General features: G+C 40.5%; 1 protein-coding gene across 1 annotated transcript; it reads left to right on the top strand.

The window, feature by feature from the left end:
* Positions 1-1,598: 1,598 nt before the first annotated feature.
* LOC309671819 (tyrosine-protein kinase TXK-like) lies at positions 1,599-23,142 on the top strand (the record flags this gene model as incomplete). Its single annotated transcript, XM_082483115.1, has 15 exons — positions 1,599-1,677; positions 8,136-8,190; positions 8,424-8,526; positions 9,353-9,558; positions 10,859-10,924; positions 11,616-11,670; positions 12,483-12,562; positions 13,895-14,022; positions 15,204-15,278; positions 16,226-16,397; positions 17,100-17,316; positions 18,275-18,339; positions 21,068-21,186; positions 21,624-21,781; positions 23,074-23,142. The coding sequence occupies exons 1-15, from the start codon at positions 1,614-1,616 to the stop codon at positions 23,140-23,142; spliced, it is 1,632 nt and encodes a 543-aa protein (XP_082339241.1). The 5' UTR covers positions 1,599-1,613.
* Between the last annotated feature and the right edge of the window lie 1,268 nt (positions 23,143-24,410).

The following is a 24,410-nucleotide window of genomic DNA, read 5'->3' as shown; positions in this document are numbered from 1 at the left end:
ACAAAATGTTCAGTGTAGAAATGCCTGAATTCCTTAGAAGTTACATGCTCTGTCCGCTCTGCTAGAGGCTAACGTCTCCACAGCCTTGCTAAAGCCTGGTTCAATTAACCTGACTTTTTACCATTGGGTGTGAGGAGTATTTGCCCTTCAGTTTTGCTGTAGCCACCTCCTGAGTAACTTTATTGCATGTTTTCTTTCTTTTTTCTTTTCATTACCTGTGTCCTTGTGCCACGTGTAATAGAAAATAGATTGCACAAACCCTTCTTTTTTTTTAATTTTTAATCAAGCTAACTACAGTTACCTTTAATAACTTAATACATTCCATCATTGCTGCATTTGAGTATTTCTATAATCAATTCTGTAATCAATTTTGGAGGTGCTTAGATTCCTGCGCTGCTTTGTCTAAACCTTTACGATCAAAAGGAGAAGGCCTTTTGTTTCTTGGAAGAAATGCTTTCCTTTTCTCGTGCTATTTCATTGAAAAGTTGCAGGCTGTCAGAAAAGGTTGAAATGTGTACTTCCTTTTTCTTTCAAAGTCTCAGAAGATTATCGCAATGATGCAAACCAACGTGTCAAAGTGTTGAGTCCAAACCACTACCTAATCAATCCCAGCTGCAAGTATTGTTGAAGGGGAAAATCTAGGGGTTTCTACCTGTAGTAGAAAAAGGAACGTGGAAGATTTTAGGTGAGCCAAGCTCATCTTTCCTTCCCTAACTGCTCCTTTGCACCCCAGTTTTTCAGTGGAGACGCTGCAAAGCAGGGCATTGACAGCACTTCTGACACTGTCATGAAAAATACTGCAGTAATAAGTAATGTTTCCCTTGAAACACAAACGAAGCATAGGAAACGCAGGAGATTAATAGCTTCCAGTGAACCTTAAGCCTGTTTCTAGATTATAATTATATATTTATTATTAATTTATATGATAAACCACACCCAACTGCTGACTTTTGGCAGCAGTTTCCTCATTGACCTGGGTGCTTTGAATCCAACCCCTTGGCCCGCCTCTTACCAGTACCAGAGGATAACTTCTGCATACCTGCCATTGGGTTTGATACTTAGGATGCCAGGAACTGTGAGGCACCTAATTTTTAAATTAAAGTATTTTTTCAGTTGAGTGTAGCCTTAGATGGTTAATTTTGGAAAGGATCAGAACACCTCTAGAGGCAGCTGTCTTGCTGACTCTCCTGATGCCTTCAAAGACAGGTTGAAAGAACGCACCATCGTTTCTTCTGGATGAGCTGACTCATCCTTAAGCAACTTCAGTATGTCTTCCCCTTTTTATTATAACTTGTTGGGGTCAAAAATTCATCTGAACAGAACCAAATGTTGTGATACACATCTGCTGTATTTGTTTCCCTTTTTTTTTTTTTGAAGATACATTTCACCCTACTGACTACAGTGTAATATTTTTTTTCTGTAAAATGTGTGTTTAATACTAGAAAGCAGACACTTTTTTTCACTTTTTAAACAGATGTCAGATTAGTCTGTTTGGGGCAGCTTTTTTTTTTTAAAAAAAAAGGTAAGTAGGCGGAGTCAAGCAGTATTTGTGGTTTACCGTGTTTCATATCAGAGCGAAGAGCTCAACCAGGGCTGTTTTACTGGCACAACTGATGAAGAGAGGTTTGCATTTTCATGTGAATATAAGCGGACAACGAGACATGATTCTTTCTACCTGTAAGTAAACTGGGGCGCGTATGTTGATCTTGTAGTTTTGTTTTGTGCAGTAGCAGTGTACTTAGCAAATCAGCTATTTAAATATTGCCATAAAAATACCAGCCATAAAAATACCAGCCAGCTTTCTCTTGCGCTGCTCATGTTCTCCGTTCAGACTGCTTGTCTTGACTTTCAAAATTACTGCACAAATATGAATCCATCGTATGGTGGATTCAGCAAAGCAGCTATTTTTGCATATAGATAGGGAGATATTCCCACATACTGTCCTTAAAAGCATGTGCAGCATAGACGTGAATAAAATGTTTGGTAGAACTAGAGCTGTCTTTCTTCCAGAGCAGAATTAACTCACAGGAAAGACTGAAAGCCTCTGCTTGCACAAGTAAAAACCTTGTCTTTTTAAGTATTTTTAGAAGCAAACTATACTGTGGCTTTCTACTATTGATTTTTCTAGTGCTGTTGAAAACTGACAGCTGTACTAGAGCAGCAGGCATATTGTGTATTACAGAAAAGTTCTGGGTTTGATGGGTGAAGCTGAGTTTGTAGCGTTGAACACAGTTCACCTGCTGCCACACTGCAAGAGCAGGAACTCCTTACAAAACGGGCTGGAAGAGTGCAAGTCTTGGATGTTGACTACAGCGCTTTCAAAATTAGTGCTTTGAGAAACAGTGAATCAGAAAGTCAAGAAACCTCTGACATAATAACATGACAAAATGCGAATTATAAAAAATAAATCCCTAATTTGTTGCTTTTATCTTTGATACTGCTTCCCCACGGCTCCAAATTAGGGTGAGGTCTAGCTGAAGATAGGAGGAAGACTGCATATACAAAGGAGTATGAATTGGCCACCTATGAAGACAATGTTACCAACCCAAAGGATACTGCTGGGTTTTGTGGGACTTTATCAGGCCACTTATTGGCAGCAATGGACCATCTCAAAGGACTTCTGCATTTTCGCTATGCCTTCTCACTTTTCCTGGGACTATCTTTCAGCTTCTCAAGCAAACGGCTGTTCCTGACAGCTGACCAACCTTTTTCTTCTCCCTCTAGCATCCCCTCTGCTCCGTTGTGCACAGACAAATTTGTTTTCAGGCCTCTAAGTTGGTTATCAAAATGTCAGCTGCAAATTTTTAGGCTGAGTATTTGTCAGGCTAGGGTCAACACCAGTTTCCCAGTATTTCCAGTTCATCCACATGCTTCTCTTGCCGCGATATCTTTTCTCATTTCAAAAGTGTGCATGCTAAAAGGTCTGATTTTGGGCATCAGAATTTGATAGGTTATCATGGCTCTGTGCTAGTGTTGGGATTCATACTTGTTAAGCTGTCACAAGGGAGATAATATGACACTGTCTTAAAAACAAGTGTCTTCCTCCTAATGCAGTCATTTCTAGAAAGAAAAAGACAAGAGCTACGTTTTTTGTTCCTGTGTTCAATTATTTGTAGAATTAGCTTAATTTTGTCTGAGATTGCAATCTTTCATCAGAAATTGGAGAAATCAAATTCTCCACACAATTATAGAAGGAAATTACAAATTCTAGATTCAACAGCCTAATTACTCTATTTATTTATTTATTTATTTAAACTTAGGTTTTAAGCTGCTGACTTTAATTACTTCATGGTGACATACACCCTGAGAATCAGTCAGATGTGTTTTGGTAGCTTATGTTTTGATAGAACCCAGGGAAATGTGGGCTGAGAGGTCTAGTGGGGCTGTAGACGTTGGAGAAACCTTCCTTCCTGTGGATTTAAAAGAAGCAAAGTTTGACCGATTTTTCTGGATGTCTGGGGAAAATTTTTGAGTATGTAGGAAACAGAGGAGCAGGACCTGAAAATAGTGATGGGTCCCTAACTATTTTAACAGACTTACTTACAAAAACAGTTGTTAAAAATTGACTATTTCTTTTGTTAACCTATATTTCTTCCCTGTGCCCTCTCCAAGCAGCAAGTCCATCATTCATCATATGATAAATCTTATTGGTGTCTCTGTTCTCTTCAAAATATGGAAGCCAAAATGTGAATTGCTTGCTGAAGCACAACTCTCACTGATACCAGCACTGATTAATTTTTAATTTATGAACTCTTCAATGTGATTACATGAGTTAGGGACCAGCGGGTCGAGGCCTGCTAATATGTATGTGACTCTAACACCCTTGGACAAATCCAGGGTGTTTTGCTTAAGAAATGGTCCTTAGTCCAAAATTGCAGGAAACCAGGTAGCATGGTTACGTTTATTTCAGTGATTTGACTTCAGGCGTAGCAGAAAGGAAAATCAAGAAGAAATATTTCAAACTGGGAGTAAATTCTAAGAATCTGTGTTCAAATTCTTATTTGCATTTTGAAAGGCAGCTTTTTTTTTTTCTTTTGCGTTAAAATGCAGGGTTTTAAAAAAAATTATTATTATTTCTTAGTTTGCCTGATGGCTGTTGAATAGAAGGGAAGAGACCAGAAAGGAAGGAAGAGCCCGAGTCGCAGGAGGGGGCGTGTGGCCGTGAGAAGCTTCAGGCAGGAAACGCAGGCTTCCTGTAGCGCTGCAGTGAGCATCGCCGTGGCACCTGGAGGCAGCCCCTGGGTGTAAACATCTTCCTCGGCCGCGAGCAGAAGGTCAAGCGGCGAGCCAGTTTAGTCAAATGATTCATTCAATGCATCAAAGCTATCACCATTTGCAGCGTTGGTCAAGTCTTTCTAAAACAGCATGGCAGAGCAGCTTTGGACCTTTCTGTAGTGAGTTATGAACTCAAAAAATATGATTTTAATCAAGGGGAGAAAAAGTGTTGTGCAAGAAGCTTACCAGTGACTAGGGAGGATGTAAAATGCATAGACCAATACATAGGTCTTTGCTCGAGATGCTGAAATGCCAATCCATCGGGTCCAAACTTCCTGGCTTAATTCAATTTAACTAAAGCAGGACTTAGCTCCACAGAACTGAAGGCCTTTCTATGTCTGTGTTCCTTGATAATGTTTCCCAGCAGACCTGACAAGTCTCCAAACAGAAATTAAGTTTGCACTGCTATAATTTATGCTGTTATTAATTTCTACTGAGTTAATTCCACAAGTGCTCTAGGATGGACATGGACAAAATGCATGGACAAAAGAATTTCAGAAGCAATAAGGTTGACAAGAACAGATGTGTAAAGACAGTTTTGTTTTCAAAGAGCTGGAAATGAACTTCTTCAGGATGATAAATATCTGTGGGATTCATAGGCTGTGATTTCAGACTTAAAATACTCCAATGAGGAGAGTGAGGAGAAGCAAACTTTGCAGAACTGTGCAGTGTTTGTGTTGCTCCTCAGGACCCAGCAATTCAGTTCAGTGTGGGCTTATCTGACCCGTGGCCTTAGTCTAATTTGAACCTTCACTTTTTGCCTTCAGAACTTGGTCATATTTTGTGATCTGTAATTGGTTACACACTCTAGCCTTGGAAAAATCACTCACCAAATGAAGCACATGTCCCAGGAGGTACCGTAATTGAAGCTTTAACCTATACGTTTTCTGTGGTTCTATGGACAGGACAAGATGCTAAATACTTAATATCATATATGCTTGGGATGTTTTAAAAAATATCACATTCATTTATTGCTAATTGCTTTTAGCACAGTGAAAGGGAGGGTCTAACATGAAAAGCATCCACTAACAGAGCAAGTCTGAAATTCACTGAAAGGTAAAAAGGATTCCTGAACTTATTCTACAAATTTATTCAAATCACTGAGCTCATAAAGACAAGCAAGACAGAATTACATGCCCATAACATCTGTCCGAACCCCTCACTTTCGTGCTAACAGCCAAATCTTTAAAATCTTCTTAGAAGATCATTCTTACATCACGCTGAAACTCTGCAGTGCTGCCTCTAAATATTTCTGGTAAGTGTTCTATAAGGAGAGCAAATTCTCTAATGAGGACTAATATATTTAATTAAACTAGATAGTTTAATGAGAAGAAGTAGACAAGCTTTCAAATGTCATATTCCTTTTTTGCATATCACTGAATACTTTATAAACAGGGATTAAACCTCATGGCACTGGCTGAAGTAAAAGAAACCCAAGAATTTTTTCACCCATGGTGTTGACTGTTTATGAAACACAGAAGTGATTATAAAAAGAAATGGGACCCTAACACAGGCTAGGTCAGGGGACAAATTCAATTCCTTCCCAAGATATTTGGGAAGGTTTGGTAAGTAGCATGTAGTTTTAAGCAACCCTTTTCCTAATGAAATTGCCATAACTTCCTTAAAAGACAGTACCTGCAAGATCACACTGTCGTGCAATGTGCTTCCAAGGCACTAATTAATACTGCTTCAGAGATACTCAGAGATACTCCTTAACGCCATGACACTACTTTACACTTGAATTTATGGAGTTTCTCGGGGGGGATAAAAGAGCAATGGTAATAAACCGGAAAAAATTCCCAGCTGACTTTTAAAAAGTGATTTTCATTCCAAGCTTGTTCTCACCTAGAACATTAATAATCTCAACCCTGTAGTAAAACAATGCCGGAGACCATGTTCGGGCAAACTTCAGCCACTATAATTTTAAACAGCTGAGGGACAGTTTAATGTACACTGGAAAATTACGCAGCAAATGAATTGCGTTGCCCATATCTTTTCAGCCTGCTTTCTTTAAAGAAAATTGTCGGTGTCAGCTGGCTTGGGTATTTGTAATTGCTGCATTTTGCATAGCCGTCAGTGGAAACTTTTATCAAACAGTTGATAGTGTCTTCTGATTAATGTAGGCTCGTCAGCTTCCCACACAACAGGTTCTTCACAGGATGCAACAGTCTAAGGGAAATTGCCCCACGACTTTCAAGATAAATACTCTAACCGAAACACATATGAGACAGGTCTCTTCCTCTTCCAGTTAAGAACTAATTTTGGTATTATCTTTCTGACATCTGACATTCTCCTTTCTTTCATTAGTGCAATATTTGCTAAGTTAGGTGCCTTCTTAGAGAAAATAATTACATTTTCATTGTTCAGTAAGGTTACTTAATATTTTGAGTGCCAGTATGCATACTTTCAGCACATTTGGCTGAAATGCTGGTAATAGGCATTGGCAAAAAGTCTTACAGAACACCAGAAGGGACACCCTATTTATTCCCAGCTGGATTAAGTCATTAGGATCAACAAGCCAAAGACACCATGAGAGAAAAACAAGTAAAGTGAAGACAATGGTGGGAGAAAGAAATACCTTGTGAAACATAAAACAACAAAATACTGAGACTTTGGATATTCTATTTCAAATAACTTTCTGAGGCCTCTTTTTGTACTATGACCTCTGTGGCAGAGAAAACTCAGGACTCCTTGGAGTGGGATATAAAGTTTATTTTCTGTCAGGGCAGCTGAATATGACTGGAGCCTTGTCTCCGCACGCTTGGCTCTCATGCTTCCTAAAGAGAGCATACATCGCACCCAAGAGCCTGAGCTCGACCCGCTGGTGCTGCTGCCCTCCCACCCAACCACCAGTGATGCGTGACGGTGAGATGGTTCAGGGAGCTGACCCAGCAGTGATTCCCCACTGGTTTAGTGTTCCGTCTCGCTCCGTTGGAGATGAGATGAGCAGCAGTGCAGAGGGAAAGGGGACAGAACCATAGCTGCCACAGCTTGGCTGAAACTGCCCTGGGAACCCAAGTTGGGGAAAGTAGGTCTCAGCCTGAGTGGAAGTGGACCAGAGCGGATGTCAACGATTTGTTTACCCCATTCAGATCTTCTTAATGCCTTCCGACCTATTTAATACCATATCCTTTCTGCAGCTCATACAAGATATACTAGATTGATTTATCTCTAAATGTATGAGGTACGTGATGATGTGTCCAATGTATTTTTCTCAACATTATCCACCGCTTGGCACCTAAGTGTAAAGCATATCTTTTGTTAGTACTTTAAATCTGGGCATATAGTGTATTAACAGCAGCAACAGAAACAGGAAAGTCAGGGTTAATTCAAAGAATTGAATGTAGCATGTCTCCTTTAATAAACCTCACAGTAAGAAAAATCTTGTCGTGCAAGTGTGATTTTGTATTTGGCTTGAATGATCTAAAAATTATGTCATTGCCGAAGGGGACAGTTCTCCACCTCCTGCCCCTGATGATGTTCTCATCCTGTTCGTTGGCACTGGTTAGAGCTTGCACGGGTTGGTGTGTTCAGCCAGATTGGTACTGATCTGGCCTGATCTGGCTGACACGGTCTTTTTTTTTTTTTTCCTTTCTGATCAGTGAGCTGATTTAACTCATCACATGGCCTCATAATTGTGAAGACATTGTAAGGGAGACAGTGGGAGCAAATAGCTGGGACAGCAGGAGAGGTCTGCTCTCTTTGGTGGATGCAGATTCAGCCTTAATAATTTGTTAGACACCTCACAGCAAGATAGGGCTAATAATGGGTCTAAGCACATACGGTAGTCCTTAATTCTGTAAATTTTGTAAACAAACAAACAGGAACTCTGCAAATACGGGAAATGTTCTTGTTTACAGATCACACCATCCAGTCTGTTTTCTGCTGCTGCTGCTGCTGCACAGTGCAAAAAAGGTATGTGAAATGCTTAAGCTTTTCAGCAATTAGGATGAGCAAAATATCTACACATTAGACTTTTAAAAATCCCTGTATTTTCAGTAGAACTGCTAATTGTACAGAAGTTTAAAGAAGCTCTACCCTGCATATCCCTGATATGAAGGAAGGCATATATATCCATGAATGAATATTTTTATGTGAATGTTTATAGATATATATTCACACAAATGCTTCGTGTTTTTCAAAATCAGAGCAATGAGAACAAAAATGAACCTGGACCCTGGTACTGGCCTGGTGACCCAGTACTCAGCCTCACAACCAGACGTTTCCTATGCACCTACTTGGAAGTGCAGGGTAAGTAATGTTTTGGCAGGTGAAAAGAGAGAATTGAGGTGATGTGCCATATGGTGGCTCAGTACCAGAAGAAGCAAAGGAGTAACTAACTCTTGAGAATGTAAGGTCCTTCATTGCATGAAAATGATAGAGTAAGGGTATCTGAAGATTCATACTGATGTAAATACAGGGTCACAGTGAGGTTTCCTAAGCTCTCTGTCATGGACAAGGTGGTTTCTTCTCCCACTTGTGTGTTTGGGTGATGGAGGTGGGAAAGATGGGACTGCCCTGTTGGGCAGATGCAAGCTGGCCTTGCTCAGCTGGCACGTGAAACGCCCACCTCAGTTTTACAAGATCTAAATTGAATAATCTGAGTTTTCAAAGCACAAACAAGTGCAAAGCTAGAAAGATGCAAAAGAAAAATGATGCAAAAGATGCAACTTGATGCAAAAGAAAATTATGTTCCTGCTGATTTGCTAAGTCTGCAGTGCCCTCCGTGTTAATTCTTCAGATAAATGACTGAATTTCCAGACATTGTAACTCCACTGATTTCAATGCTGCTTTGCCTTTTCACCAGCTGAGTTCTCCCAGCGTTCATACAATGTAGAAGCCAAGGTGGATGGCTTGTTTATTGTTCATGGTACTTTCCATTGTCATTTTGGCTTCTACACCAAACTGCTCACAAGTCTCGCTGTTTTACAGGTGATGAGGTGATAGTGCTTTACAAGGGGAAGTAATGACCACCATGAGTTCCTTTTAGTTACTGAGACAGTATAATAGCAGAGGAATTAAGCAAGCAATAGTACAGAGAAAAGACTAATTATGAAAGGTACTTTTTTTTCACTAGCGTAAAAGGCAGATGCAGTTAAAGAACAAGCCCTTACCTCCTCTACCTGCCGAGGCCTTGGAAGACCACACAGCAAAACCCAGAGTTATTGCACTCTATGACTTTTTTGCTAGAGGACCCTCGGATTTACCACTCAAGAAGTCAGAAGAATACATTATCCTCGAACAGTTTGATCCCCACTGGTGGAAGGCAAGAGACAAACATGGGTAAGAGCGGGCATCTATTTCAGCCTCCCTACACAGAAAGAAAAAAACCTAAAACAACCCCCGTGAAAGCAGGCAGACAGAATGAGACATGTGCAATAATTTAGGGGCAGGTTTTAAAGTGTTCAGTTAAGTACGAGGCACACAAATTAACCGGGCAGACTTTTGGCAGTGTTTGGCACCCCAGAAATGGGTGGGGAATCTCGAATCTGTTGAGAATTCAGAGTTAAGTCCCAGACTCAGCAGTTTCCTGAGCAACACAAGGGCATTTGAGGACCATGTGAATCACTGGGCTCCGAGCCATGTGCAAATCCAGCTTTCCATACTTCAAGTTCTTTACAATGCAGTGTATATGTGTCAACACTTCATAAAGACCGCAGAGATTATTAAGACATGTGCCTGAAACAAAATCCCTGATCCAAAATTCCTGGACATTTTAGAGAGCTAGAAAACTTCAGTTAGGATCCTTTCCACATTTATGTTTGTTTCATGTTGTTCCTCCTTTCTCCTTTGCATTTTCTCAGTGTATCCTGTACTGTCATGCTGGGAATGGTTATATGTTATACAGTAACTGTCTCCTTCTCATTCAGATTTCTCTTTTCAATGCTTTTACAGGCTTTTTTTTTCTGAATTCACATTTGTAGAGTCCACTGGATTATTCTTTTGTGTGTGCAAGCACACACTTTACACACTTTACACTTAAAAAAACCCATTTATATCGTTACAAGGTTAGAAATGAAGAGAGTGGCTTCTGATGCAGAAGAAATGTATTTTTTTTCTAAATTTTCTTGTGGTTTGACTTGAAAACTTTCATTAACATGCTGCTCTCAGCACTCTATAAATATCCTATCCCAGCTGACTTACTCATTTCAGTAGCCATCCACAGTTGTGGGTCAGAAAGATTGTACCAGGGATGGAAAGACTCGGATGTCTATTCAGGTCCCACGTTGGGATTTAGTATCTAATGACATAGCCAATAGTATAAGTAACCTTTGTAATTCAACAAAAGAAAGATGCATGCCTTAATCCTATTCATTTATACACCATACTGTTACAGAATCATAGAATCATTTAGGTTGGAAAAGACCTTTACGATCATCAAGTCCAACCATCAACCTAACACTACCAAGTCCACCATTAAACCATGTCCCTAAGGGCCATGTCTACACGTGTCTTTTAAATACGACCAGGGATGGTGACTTACCCACTTCCCTGGGCAGCCTGTTCCAGTTCTCGATAACCCTTTTGGTGAAGAAATTTTTCCTAATATCCAATCTAAACTATCCTCAATATGTCATTTCAGGAATGAAGGTCTAATTCCCAGCAATTATGTTACTGAGAACAAGAAAAGTAATTTAGAAACATATGAGTAAGTACCCTTGAAAATGATAATTGCACTTTTTTTTTCTAAAAATTATTTGGAGTAATACATTTTAGTGCTTGATCCTTCAGTCTTCATTAGACACGAACAGATGTTTATTGAAAGCTCTGGGTTTTGTGTTACTCAGAATGAAGTAACCGTTTGGATTTGGAACTATTTGCTCAGAGAGTGTAACGTGAAGTTACAAACACCAAGTACTTCAGCAACATTCATTTGCATAAATCACAATGGCAGAATCCAGATGTTTCCTATTTCTGTGGGCTCACTACATAATGTTTCCATATTCTGATCTCTTCCTATTGTGAACATGTAATTATTTGACTAGAAGATAATTCTGATTACTTCAACCTAATTTACTGGAGAGAAGAGTAAAATTCTGCAAAATTCTAGAGAAGAGAGGCTTGATGCTGCGAGCGGGGCTGCAAATTTCATCATAGTTTGGTGTAACTGTTTCCTGGGTTTTCTTTTGTTTGACCTTATATTTAATCACAGTGAATGGGGTAAAGAGTTGTTATATTTACAGTGGTCTCATAAAGTCACTTCAAATTAAGAGATGCTTATATACAGCAATAGTTCTATTCAGGTTTTTGGACTGAGAAGATGTATTACTTTCGTGAAACAGAGCAAAAATTAATTTTTACTGGCTGAAATTAAAGGATAGGCTATCTCCTTATTGCAGGTGGTACTGCAAAAACATAAACAGAAGCCAGGCAGAACTTCTCTTGCGCCAGAAGGTAACTCAGCTTATACAAAGAGCTAATGATATCTAGAAAGATCTGTCAGTAGAGGCATCAAGACCGTTACCACAGTCAAATGCAAATCTGTTTGGTATGCAGTAAGAGAGAGAGAGTACTTGAAAATAAAAAGGCTTTCTGGGGTATTTTGTACAGTGCAGACTATCCAGACTTCACAGAGTTTTAAGTTGTAGCCCCAGGAAATTCAATGTAGATTTTCCATACTAGATAAATTGAATTACATGTGGTTTACTGTGCTTTTCTTTTGTATGAAACACTGAAGACCGAAATCTGTGTAGTAAGGAAGTTAGCGAGGTGGCAGAGCTTAACAAACCCTCTGCATCTTCCTGATGTATAGAGCAAACAATCCATAACGCGTTCTACCCCCATCCGTTACCGAAGCGCCTCACTCAATCTCATTGAGTCTTTGCTCAAGGACTAACACAGGGCTTGGGCAAGAGAGACCAGAGAAGAATATCTCAGATACAGAACTGTTTTACAGTATTTTATTCTAGCGATTTGTACAATTTGACTTTTTAATAAATCAAAGCATTTTCACTACTTCACAATGAAGACTATAATTCACCTAAATTATTTAACTCCAAGAAATTGCCTGGAACTTAATGTTTTCCCTTGGTTAATTTTGCTCTGCTATCTACCTGGCTATCAATTCCCGTTCTCCACTGCTTTATCCCCCTCCCAAATAGTTATAGGTATTCCACAGAATTTGGTAATCAGCTACAAGTCCTATCTGAGGGGAGGATTATACAAGCTCAAAAGCAGAAAATAACTCTATTTGGATTTCTTTTCAGTCCAAAGAAGGTGCATTTGTTGTCAGAGATTCAAGCCAACAGGGACTTCTTACGCTGTCTATGTATTCACGGGCCAAAGGGTGAGTTGCTCTGCATGGTTAGGGTTTGAATCAAGAGGTGACAAAAGAGTTTCCCCAAAACTCCTCAGGCTAAGTGGGTAGGTTGGACATGGGGTGCACAGGAGCGGGAAACCACTGGGGTGCTGTTCATGCAGAGTGAATTACCCCATGTGCAGAAATGTTGATGGTGGGCAGTAGGTCTGGGAGTCAGGGTGCAAATATCCTGTCAAGACAAGATTAACTGCGCTCATTGGAGTCCTCAAATAATCTGCTGTGACAGCCGTGCATCCCACCCATGTAATGCAGGCAATAAGACCTTGCATTCACATCTTCTTGCCTCTCTTTTTACATGAAGTGCCATGGCTGTCATCCCAGACTCTGTTGCCCCCAGACTTCTCCTGGTTTTCTCCTAAAATCACCTCACCTCCTCACTGTGCAGTCTTTCTTCTTTTGCTGGAGGACTGCCACAGGACTTGCTTTTCCATCACATCAATAGCAACCACCTACAGCGTTGACTTACACCTTCTTGAGCTGCCTTATGCCCCCCACCCTCAGCCCTCCTACAACCTCCTGCATCAGTGGCGTTTGCTTTCCTTCTCTCTCTCTTAGAGAAATCCAGAGGTGAGAGAAGCAAGGCAAGAGCCTCGCTGCTACCACCACCCTCTTCCTCTCTCCCGCCCTTCCTCAGAAATGTGGGGCGAGCCCACCCCACCACCCCTGTGCTGGGCACAGGCTGACGATTGCAGTAGGGTACCAAGCTTCAGTAGCCACCTCCAGCCTGAAATGCAAACCTAACTTCATTTGGAATCTCCCAGAAAGCAGGGATAGATGGGCAGCAAAATGCACAGACAGCAAGGAAGGCAGATAATATGGAGAAACAGTAAACGTAAAAAAGTAAAGTATTAAAGAAAGTAAACATATCAAATAAAAGCTTCAGTGAGGAGCCTTTTGAGGATCAAAACAGAAAATATAATCTCACAGTATACATGAATATGTTTTAACTTTTGGGGGGAAACTGAGGTAATGAAGAGCATTTCAATTTTAAAAGCTTAGATTCAAGTAAGTGTTGAATTATGAGGAACATCTGTTAAATGCTACGGCTATTTCTTATGGATGCAATGATACTTGTGCAATAAAAACCATTGTGCAGTATCTCCCAAAGTTGGGAGAGAGATCCACTCAAGAAGTCATCTTTTTTTCCTGAAACACTATCCCAGCCGCACGCAGCCATTTTAAGTTGAGAATTGTACCCCAAGCTTTCAGATTTTTCTGTAATTTCTTTCAAAGTGAAATTGAATCAGATTTATAGTAGATTTTTCTTTCCTGAAATTTATAATGCTTTGTTGATTTCAGAAGTCATAGTGGAGATATTCGACATTACCAAATTAAGAAAAATCACTTGGGACAATATTATGTGGCAGAAAAATATCTCTTTTCATCCGTTCCTGAACTCATTGAGTATCATCAACACAATGCTGCAGGTAATGCATGCAAGCTGGTAAGGTTTTACAACTGATGATTTGAAGCTCCTCAGGACTTTGGAAGATTGGAAATCATACTTCTTCTAAGACTTTCCTTATAAAAAGTGACACAAGCTTTTCTATTGCTGATGAATTCAAATATCCCATGATCCTTTCTGCCAAAGTCATAGGTGCAGTGTGCACATACCATGAGGGAAGTGAAACTACCAAACTCATCTACGTGTTTTTACAAAGCCTAGTGTAGTTACCTGCTCTGTATTCTCTTGGTTCATATTTGACCGAATGGGACATGTATGAAATTTGATCATAATTCCTTCCTTGTCTACAACAAGGACTTGCATGCATGCAATTTAAGAAAAGCAGGAGCTATTTTGGAAAAAAAAAAAAAAAACACTCCACAAACAATCAAAGACAGAATTAGGGAGCACAAGGACTCTTTATCACTGGTTGGCAGCCTACCAGGGTTAGCCACCTCTAATCATTGGCCGATGGCAACCTTTTATAATTTTTAGCATTAAAAAGTGCCCTTTACCTTGTTTCTGCCCATCATTTTAATACAATATAAAAGGTTTTTACCCTGAATGCGTGGATGTGGGAAAACAGAGAGAGATCCCTTGCGCTAGTGAGGACGGGAGATATGGGAATGGACGGAGCCTTTGCTGGAGGGAGGAGGATTGTAGGAAACACATTAAGCAGAAAAGGACCTGAAGTGGGAAGAATGAATGAATGCGGGGAGTCCTTGGTGAGGGGTGTACTCACTGGTACCGTTGGCTTGTGAATTCAAAGAAAATGAGTGACAGGCACAAAAATATTTCTTACAATGGGAAACAAGCCTGAGAAATCATGCTGGAACCACTTAGGTGGCTAATACAGTATTGTAGTACTCATTTACTTAAGATAACTAACATGGTACAAACAAAGAAGAGAGCAAGAGTGTCACTTTTGGTTGTATGAAAGTATAGATACTTCTGTAGTCATGGTCCTATTGAAAAGTCTTCCTCCATTTCTTCTCACTGTAGTGTTTTATCCGAACAAGCTGTAAGCAGAAGTAACTTCAAGAAATAAGAAATGTACGTCAGATTCCAAATATTTTTGTTTGAGAAGAGGTATGATATAGCATGCTTTGGGTGGAGTAAAATGGAGTAATCAGTCAACAGAATATTGTTGCTTTGTCCCTACAGGTCTTATCACTCGTCTCCGACATCCAATTGGATCAGCTGGATGCTCTTCACCAGCTACAGCAGGATTTAGTTATGGTAAATTTTTTATCTTCTTTTGGTGGAGATTTAGGTATCTGCCTAGGGAAGAATTTAGATTGCATTCACCCATTGTATCTGTGAAATTTCCCAGTAATAAGAAACACATAAACAGCTGCATATTCACCAGAAATGGACACTCATTTCCTCGTAAGGCATCAGTATCAAATGAGACACCTGACTTGAGTCCTTCTGTTCAGCGACTCTTGTGGTTCTGTTACAACCACCTGCACATTTCAGAGCTATCTGGGCTTTTCTAAGCAGGCTTAAGACTCAAATATACATTTAATAGCTTTTCAAAGGCTATTTGATTTATTGAAATGCTTAGGAAATTGAAACAAATATTTTTTATGGGGAAGATTTGCCTTGTCAGTTCTGCAAGTTTTAGAAATAAGTATGAACTCTTATACACTATTAGAAAACAAGCAATAAATGCCAGTTTTGTGTATGTAGAACAGGAAGTTCATATCATCTGGCTGATGACAGGAACCTCCAAAATCACGTATGTTTCTTGTGAATGTTCCCATTAATCTCAAGGCTTAATATTCTGAAGGGCAGATCTATTGTGGTTATTACAATAGAGGCAGCCAGTAACTATTTCTGTAGCAATACTACCCATCCAGTACTGGTTCAGAATTCAACGTCACATATGATAATGCCAAAAAGTTCTCATATGTAATCAAAGCTAAGCACTTGTGTTATCTGCAAGCATCAGACATTCCTACATTAAGCAATTTAAACACTAAGCACATTCTACAAGCTGTAAAATAACATTCACTTATAAACATATATAAGCATGTGGAAATGTTCAGGTATTTAAAACTCATGCTATAGATGATGAACAATTGTGATGTTTTGCATTAACTGCAAATAGCAAAGCATGTCTCCTGTAGCATGGCTCAGGAAAGCTGACCTGACTGTTGTAACATTTCGGGTTGCTTTTATAGAAGAGTGGGAATTAAACCCATCTGAACTGACGTTCATGAAAGAACTTGGACGTGGACAGTTTGGAGTCGTTCAGCTGGGTAAATGGAAAGCAACCATCAAGGTTGCCATCAAAACAATCAATGAAGGTGCAATGTCTGAAGATGATTTCATCGAGGAGGCCAAAGTGATGATGTAAGTACAAAAGCTATTATATCTGACAGTTGTCATTGAGATGACCAAGAAATAAATATAACCCAATTCCATTTAAAACAGACAGACAAAACAGTTTGATGGAAACAGTGGGTGTGCAGGACAGAAAGGCTGATATAAAGGTCTGAACTGGACTGACACAGATGCTCACTGCACCCATCGACAGCCTCTTTCTTTAGAGCGTGCACCGCATTGTGCTGTGGAGCTCAAAGGGGAGTAAATGTGCTGATAAAGAGATGTGCTCCCACAACTATTCTTTCATCCATAGTTCAATGCCTCTAGGACCACTGGCAGAGCTCATACCTAACTAAAGCTTTTGAGAAACTATATTACCATTTCCACTAATTTTGTAAATTAGGGAAGTATCCAGCCCAGAAGAGAAAGAACCCTTGCAGGGTCATGTCCCCTGCCTGAAAGCCAGGCATAACTAGACCTTTCCCTTTCACATCATCCAAATCAAGCTTTCCATTCACTGCATTTTTATAACTGATGAACAATTACCAATTCAAACAGTGCACTTGTTGGAGGAAGTTGTAAGCAGAAATGTGTTAGATGGTGGGACGACTCTGAGGCTAGTTGAATCGAATACTGTTTTTCAAGCACTGAAAGTACCATCATGAGAATCAAAGTCTTGTTACCTGCCAGGGACAAATGCTAGCCTCTCTAAAATGCAATTTTAAACAGGAAACTCTCCCACCCAAAGCTGGTCCAGCTTTACGGAGTGTGCACACACCACAAGCCTCTCTACGTTGTGACTGAATTCATGGAAAACGGCTGCCTGCTCAACTACCTTCGGCAAAGACGAGGGAAACTCGGCAGAGACATGCTGCTGAGCATGTGCCAGGATGTGTGCGAAGGGATGGAATACCTGGAAAGAAATAGCTTTATTCACCGTGATTTAGTAAGTACAATAGGTTTTCTGAAGTTATTGGTAAATATTGGCAGTGTAGAACACACCACTGCATTTTATAGCAGGCTAATGTGTCCTTTAAGACTTCAGTCCTGCAGGATCTAATAAGCTAAAAGTGTTTTCCTGTCTGTAAACCAAAACTTTTCAGCTGTTCGTTTGTCTGTGAACAGCTGGAAAAACTACTTGATAATTGAGAGAAGTCAGAGAAAATAGGGATGTTAGCACGGTGCAGGAGGATGTTAGAACATCCCAATACAAGAGTATCATGCAGTGATCACAACACAACCAAAATCACAGCAATACAAAAGGTCAGCAACAATGAGGATTTTTTTTTTAAGAAAAAATTTTTATCTACATTTTTTCTGCTCCCTACTGCCTTACCTTGGTGCTGGGATATCTGGGTGGCTTTTCTGCCCTACCCCTCATACACAGGGAACCACAGGAGAGGAGCCTGTTTCCTTACTATCTGCTTTTTGTTCAGTGCTCACATCTGCATGCGGAGAGGAAATCTTCCTCCTCTCCTCCCTAGCTGCCTAAAGAAATGGAAAATCTTGAAAATTTCCAAGAACTTCCGGATTTCTGTAATGAAAAAGTCACAAAACATTTTTAAAAATTCACATTGAGTGTCCTAATGCTAGTGTTCAAGAAATATCTGCTCGGATAACTCAACTCTGCAGCCTAAAATTCCTTTCACCATGCAGGAATACATAAAAATATGGTAAGTCATACTACAAGCATTTAAGCTGATACATGCTATGTATGTGTAACTACACAGTAGTGAAATATATTCACTGACTCAGAGCCAGAAATTCACTTATATTTTGGAGCAAGACAGTCATCTCTTTTCAGAATACATACAGTATGAGCTGAAACAAAAATAATTAGCTGCGGTATTTTTCTTAAAATGCTTTAGCACAGGTTTCAGATATGTTTCTCTCATTTTCCCCAGGCCGCAAGAAACTGTTTAGTCAATGCTGAGCACATCGTTAAAGTGTCCGACTTCGGCATGGCGAGGTATGAGGCCATTGACGCAGGTTTCATGAGTACCTATTCTCAGCTGCAGCATGACCTTGAGTTAACCTCATTGCTTGCTTCGCTGGTTTGGGGAATCCCACTGAGGTCAAATTTTGAATTCTGATGAAAATTATAACGTTGCTTAACTGTTGTACCATGAACTGGGTGTTGTGTCCTCCTCTTGCTATTGGTGAGTGTAAGACAAAGTGCCAGGTAACACTTCAGAAGTGTTTACGGACAGAGAAATGCCCAGGGAACACAGAGCTGCCAGAAGCTCGGAGAAACAAGTTCCCCAACTTTTCTGAGCAGCAGGGAGGACAGAAAGTCCCTAGGGACAGATCTGGGCACTGGTGCTGACCTTTAGAGGTGGCAGCAGCTGAGTAGGTGGGGCAGGAGGCAGGGAGGACCGGCAGGGCGGGCAGGAAGCGTGATGTGTGCTGCTCTAGCAGGGAAGTGGTTTTTCTGCTTAATGAGACGACCAGACAAACATAGAAACACAGAATGATGAGAGTGGGAAGGGACCTTAAAGATCATCTAGTTCCAACCCCCCTGCCATGGGCAGGGACACCTCCCACCAGACCAGGTTGCTCAAAGCCCCATCCAGCCTGGCCTTGAACACCTCCAGGGATGGGGCAGCCACAACTTCCCTGGGCAGCCCGTGCCAGTGCCTCTCCACCCTCAGAGTAAAGAATTTCTTCCAATGTCTAATCTAAATCTCCCCTCTTTCAGTTTAAAGCCATCACCCCTCATCCTATCACTATACTCCCTGATCAAGAGTCACTTCCCATCTTTCCTGTAGGCCCTCTTTAGGTACTGGAAGGCCACAATAAGGTGCCCCCAGAGCCTTCTCTTCTCCAGGCTCTCAGAGTGAAGAATTTCTTCCTGATATCTAATCTAAATCTCCCCTCTTTCAGTTTAAAACCGTTACACCTTGTCCTATTGCTACAATCCCTTATAAAAGGTCCTCATCTTTCCTGTAGGCCCCCTTTAGGTACTGGAAGAGGCTATAAGGTCTCCCTGGAGCCTTCTCTTCTTCAGGCTGAACAGCCCCAACTCTCTCAGCCTCTCCTCATAGGAGAGGTGCTCCAGCCCTCTGATCATCTTTGTGGCCCTCCTCTGGATTCAGACGTGGAGAAAGAGAGCAAAATGCACTCTGACAAGCACAGGCCAGGGAAACGTAGCTCTGCCCTCACAGACTTCCCCCAGAGGATGTGCTATGTTTTATGGCTGAGCTGACCAAAGGACCCACTGCTTCCCAACAGGGTTGTTTCACTCCTTCCTTCTTTCCCCTTGCAAGCCCAGCACAAAGCTCTCCACTTCTGTGTTTTACTGGCTGTCTTTTCTGCTGGGTTAGTATTTTTTGACTCACTTTGGAGGCAAACAAGTTTGAAAGGCAGTGCGTGGCTCTGAGCAGGAGGTGGTGGTGATGTTCACCTCGCGGCTGCAAGTCTTTAGATCAGCACAGCCATGCTGCTTACCTTCCCCTTTGGTTTTGCCTCCTATTTCGAGCCCAAGGATTGCAACACCCCAGCAGTTCATAACTAAGTACTTGTTTTTCAAAAGGCTGTCCTATACCATGGCAGTGCCCACTGGTTGCACTGCTCCCCAAAAAAGTACGGTCAGTATCAGGGGCTCAGACTCCTCCAAGTGCACCGGAAAACACAGTAAGAGACCAAAGGGCTGTCAGGCTCCAGACTGAGAATAATGGACCTGAATGGCTCACGGCTGCCATGGAGATGGTGGTGTGGCTCCAGGACAGGCACTCAGTCTCCTGAGGAGACCATGGAGAGGTGATAGGAACACAACCTAATTATTCAGAGCTCACACAACTGCCACTACTAGTTATTTTGTACTGTTATTTCCTATGTTCCTTATCCAATAACGTCTCATCTTTCTGTGCCTGCACCAAAATAAGAAAGGGAGACAAAGAAATGATTTCTCTCAATGTGACCTCCTTTAAAAAGTGCTTTAAAAGATGCCAATGCATTATGTCTTCCATGAGAACAAATGTGTAGTCCACATCTGTCATCTGCTCAGGGACATTAACACTGGGAAAATGTGCACAGAGCTTGTATATATGTAAGTGTCAGTCTAGTAGCCTTTTAAAATGTTGCCCTACAGATGCCTGCGTCAGGCAGGCAAAATTTCATCTTAACTGGGAGGTCAGATTCTGTAAGTTTGGGCAAAGAAAATTACTTTCCAGTGCACCTGCAAGAGCTGTTGCCTTGTATGTGATGAATATTTCTTTCCGTGTTGCTTCTGTAAGACTGTGCCAGATATTACATCTGTGAAGTTGGGCAGTTACGAAGTGTAGCCCTCTACCAGTAGTGTTTGGGTACAATTCGTTGAAAAGGTGGACTCTTTTAAACAGAGACAATAGTTATTTATTGCTGCTGGGTTTCCTGCCCATGGTGTAGGGATCTTTCCTATCAACATAGACCCAGAAGATAACAATAACAACCTTCCCATCAGTCTTATGGATTGAATTAAAATGGTTTATTCTTACATATTTCTCATGGACAATTCAAATAATTAATTTAAACAGAAATCTCTTTAAGTGCATATCTTCTAGTGTAGGTATCTCTGTGCATTTCTAGTGATACCATTTCATTGTTTCTAAATTGACACTGCATTTTTATGGAATTATAAACCATCTGCGGAAATGTTGCTAGAACTGCTTGCCCTTTGACTATCATTAAAAAATATGCTCTTTCCTGTTATTCTTTAGATATGTCATTGACGACGAATATATCAGCTCTTCAGGTGCCAAATTTCCAGTCAAATGGTCATCTCCTGAAGTCTTTCATTTCAAAAAATATAGCAGCAAATCAGATGTCTGGTCATTTGGTGAGTTGATTAGATGAATGTGCAACATACTGTGCTTCCCTAAGACTACTGATGTGATTTAAGAAAGTGTAACTTTTTACTGCTACTACCTATCTTAAGCTTGAGTCCTTCCCATTTTTCAAATGTTGCCTATATTAGATGAGTGTGATTTTTAATAGAAAGGCTCTGTGCCTAAATATTAGATTTTGACTGAAATGTGCATTCTCATTAGTCAAATGTATATTCATCTCTATTTCACAGACCATCATCTTAGCTGACTTTTAAGAGAGCAGAATTGTATCCGTTGAAAATGGTTTTGGTAGTCAGTTCAGCTCAGGTTGCCCATATTTTCACACGATCCACAAAAATCAAGAGTGGGTTTTGTGCTTCTAATGCCATTAAATAGCTTGTGGGTTTGGGGTTTTTGGTTTGTCCTAAATGTTTTGGTTCACTTCTAGGTGTACTGATGTGGGAAGTTTTCACGGAAGGCAAAATGCCTTTTGAATGTAAGTCAAATTCTGAAGTTGTCCGTGAGATTTCTCAGGGTAACCGACTTTATCGACCACATTTGGCATCACATACTGTGTACAAAGTCATGTACAGCTGCTGGCATGAGGTTAGTTGACCTTTTTTTTTCTTGTGATATTACTTTATGTTATTATTAATTTGTAATGTGGATATAAAGGCAATCTTCAAAAACTGAGGCATTAAATTCTTATTTCATATCTGTGGCATTCTTGGCGTCTCTCACTATGCTTTTTACAAATCACATCTAAGTTTACAAGCCTCTGTTTCTTTTGGCTGTTGCATCCAGTAAATATAAAGCACATCATCAATACAACAGGTCTACACCATCTCCGGTTTGGAATATGCCACTATTGTCTCGCTTCTCCACGGCATGAAACGTAATACACTTTTCACCCCTCCATCATGCGTAGCTTTCTCTAGCTCTGCTCTGAATGATAACCTGAAGACATTCATATACAAAGTGGGTATACCCACGACATGGAGATTTTAAATCCTATTTTTCAGCGTACATCCCTACAGTTCCTAGGCTGCAACCCTTTCACCCTTTTCACTCTGACTTAATACTTGATGTTCTTTCTCTATTTCTCAAGCAACTGTGTCTTTCTATATTGGTTTCAAAACATTCATTTGACCAACTGCTCCATCTGAGCAATCCCTTAAGGTCCCTCCTTGTGTAGTGTCTCAGGAAGTGAATCTTTAATTTTAAATAAAAAGTACTTTCAGAAGAGCTTGGTGTGCAATGCTTTCACGGAAACTGGCAGGTATACACTGAGAGTATCTGGGGAACCTTGTTGCTACCATTGCCTCCTTTATCCTACCGCTCCTTTCTTGCCCGTAACTCTATATGAAATTTTTACACCCTGAGTGAAAAAAAAACCTTAAGACATTGAAACCTAAACTGCATCTTGCTTGCTTGCTTACTGCAAACATCCATCAGGATGCCAGCCTGCAGAGAGAGGATGGGGGAGAAGTTCTCTCTTCTCCTGCCAGGAGTTTGTTCCATGCTCAGCTGCATTACATCATATGATACCACAGTGAAGATCCTTTTTCACCAGCCCAGGAAACATTCCTGAGATGCAGTGCTTTCCAGTGATCCATTGCAGGGGAGAAATCCTATAGGAATTCTGGTCCAGAACTGAAATAACTATAAAGAAATTTTAAGAACATTTGGAAAAGTGGCTGTGCTCACAGTGCTGGTGTCATGAAGAACAGATGACTTTTTTCCCCTCAAATAATAAACTTAGTATTTTATTCTGTATTAATAAAATAAAATGTATGCTTTAAATTATAGCTCATAGGTACTTGTAACTATCTCCTGAAGTCTGGTATGCTAATTTATCAATCTGCTAATATAAATTTATCCTGTGCTTTTCTTTTCAGAAACCCGAAGGACGTCCCACTTTTGCAGAGTTAATAGAGACCCTCACAGATATAACAGAGATGGGATAATCAGAGATTTTACGTGAATGTATTTACCAAAAGGTTAGCATTAAGCATGTCAGTGATGTAGCTGATGCAGAAAACCTCAGCCTTTTACAGCAGTCTCCGCTTAAACTGCAATACCAACATCCTACATATTAAAGCAGCTGCTCAGGCTTGGGCTAATTTTTACTCACTTGAGAAAGATACCTCAGGAGACTGGTTTGGGACTCTCAAGGCTTTGTGTTCATGATTAGAAAGAAAAATCTGTCTGGAAAGCAGTAACCAAGCTTACTCACCATGTAGGCCTTTTTATTTATTCTTTTTGTCAGAGCTACACTAATTCCTGTAACAGTATTATTAAATTATTTGGTACTTAATATGACTCACGCACTGGGGAATACCGCTTGGCAGCAGCAAAAATGATGGAAGAACCTCTGATAAAGCCCTAGCCGGGCCATGTTTAAAGGCAAGCCCTTTTGCTGCGAGGCACACAGCACCGAAGCTGTGGAGCAGTGTTTCAGAAGGGGCAGCGAGCGAAGTCCCAACCGCCGGAGCAGCGCCCACGCGTGTCCCCGTACCCGCTGCTGTGGAGAAAAGCGGGCAAAGGGAGCAAAGGGAGCAGTCGACATTTAGCAGCTCCCAAGTCACACCTGAGCAGCTGGAAAGGACGAGCATCCCTGAAGCATTTTAAACCTGCATCGCAGGTCAAGGCGCCTTCTCTACCAATTCTGTATAAAAGAAGGAGAGTAAGGATGATTTTATCCAAACCTCTCCCGCAATTTTCCAGTATCGTCTCCCACTCCTCACCTGCTGCTGCCTACTCAGACGCCCACGCTTGCCTTAGTGCCTTGCAAGTGCCCAGAATGGTTAATGGGTAAGTTAAAGCTGGAACCTGACAGTAAAACAAAGTGCTTTGCGTTAGTCTAGCTCAGACAGATCCTGAGATACCTGACATGGACAACGTCTATAACCCTACTTCTTACGTTATTACTCGCTTCTCGTTTTAAATCTTAATTTTGGTCCATACAAAGAGAGAAGAAAAGGCAGATGAAGTTAATAGTTGTTTAATAAAAAATAGTCGGACCATTACAAATAAATAGGTTCTCTAAAATATGTGATTGCATTGTGAATTATTTATAGGTAAATACATCATAATGCTTAGTTCTATAGCACTTTGTAGACAAAATATGTAAAACACACTAGCTAAAGAATGATTGGGTTCTGCACAATTTAATTTTTTCATTTCCAAATTTAAAAAATAACTGTAACAATAAAATGAAATATATCAATCATCC

This window comes from Vanellus vanellus, assembly GCF_965231255.1.
Source record: "Vanellus vanellus genome assembly, chromosome: 4".
In the NCBI taxonomy this organism is placed as follows: Eukaryota; Metazoa; Chordata; class Aves; order Charadriiformes; family Charadriidae; genus Vanellus; species Vanellus vanellus.
The sequence above is the reverse complement of the archived record's forward strand: the minus strand, read 5'-3'. Positions and strand labels throughout refer to the sequence as shown.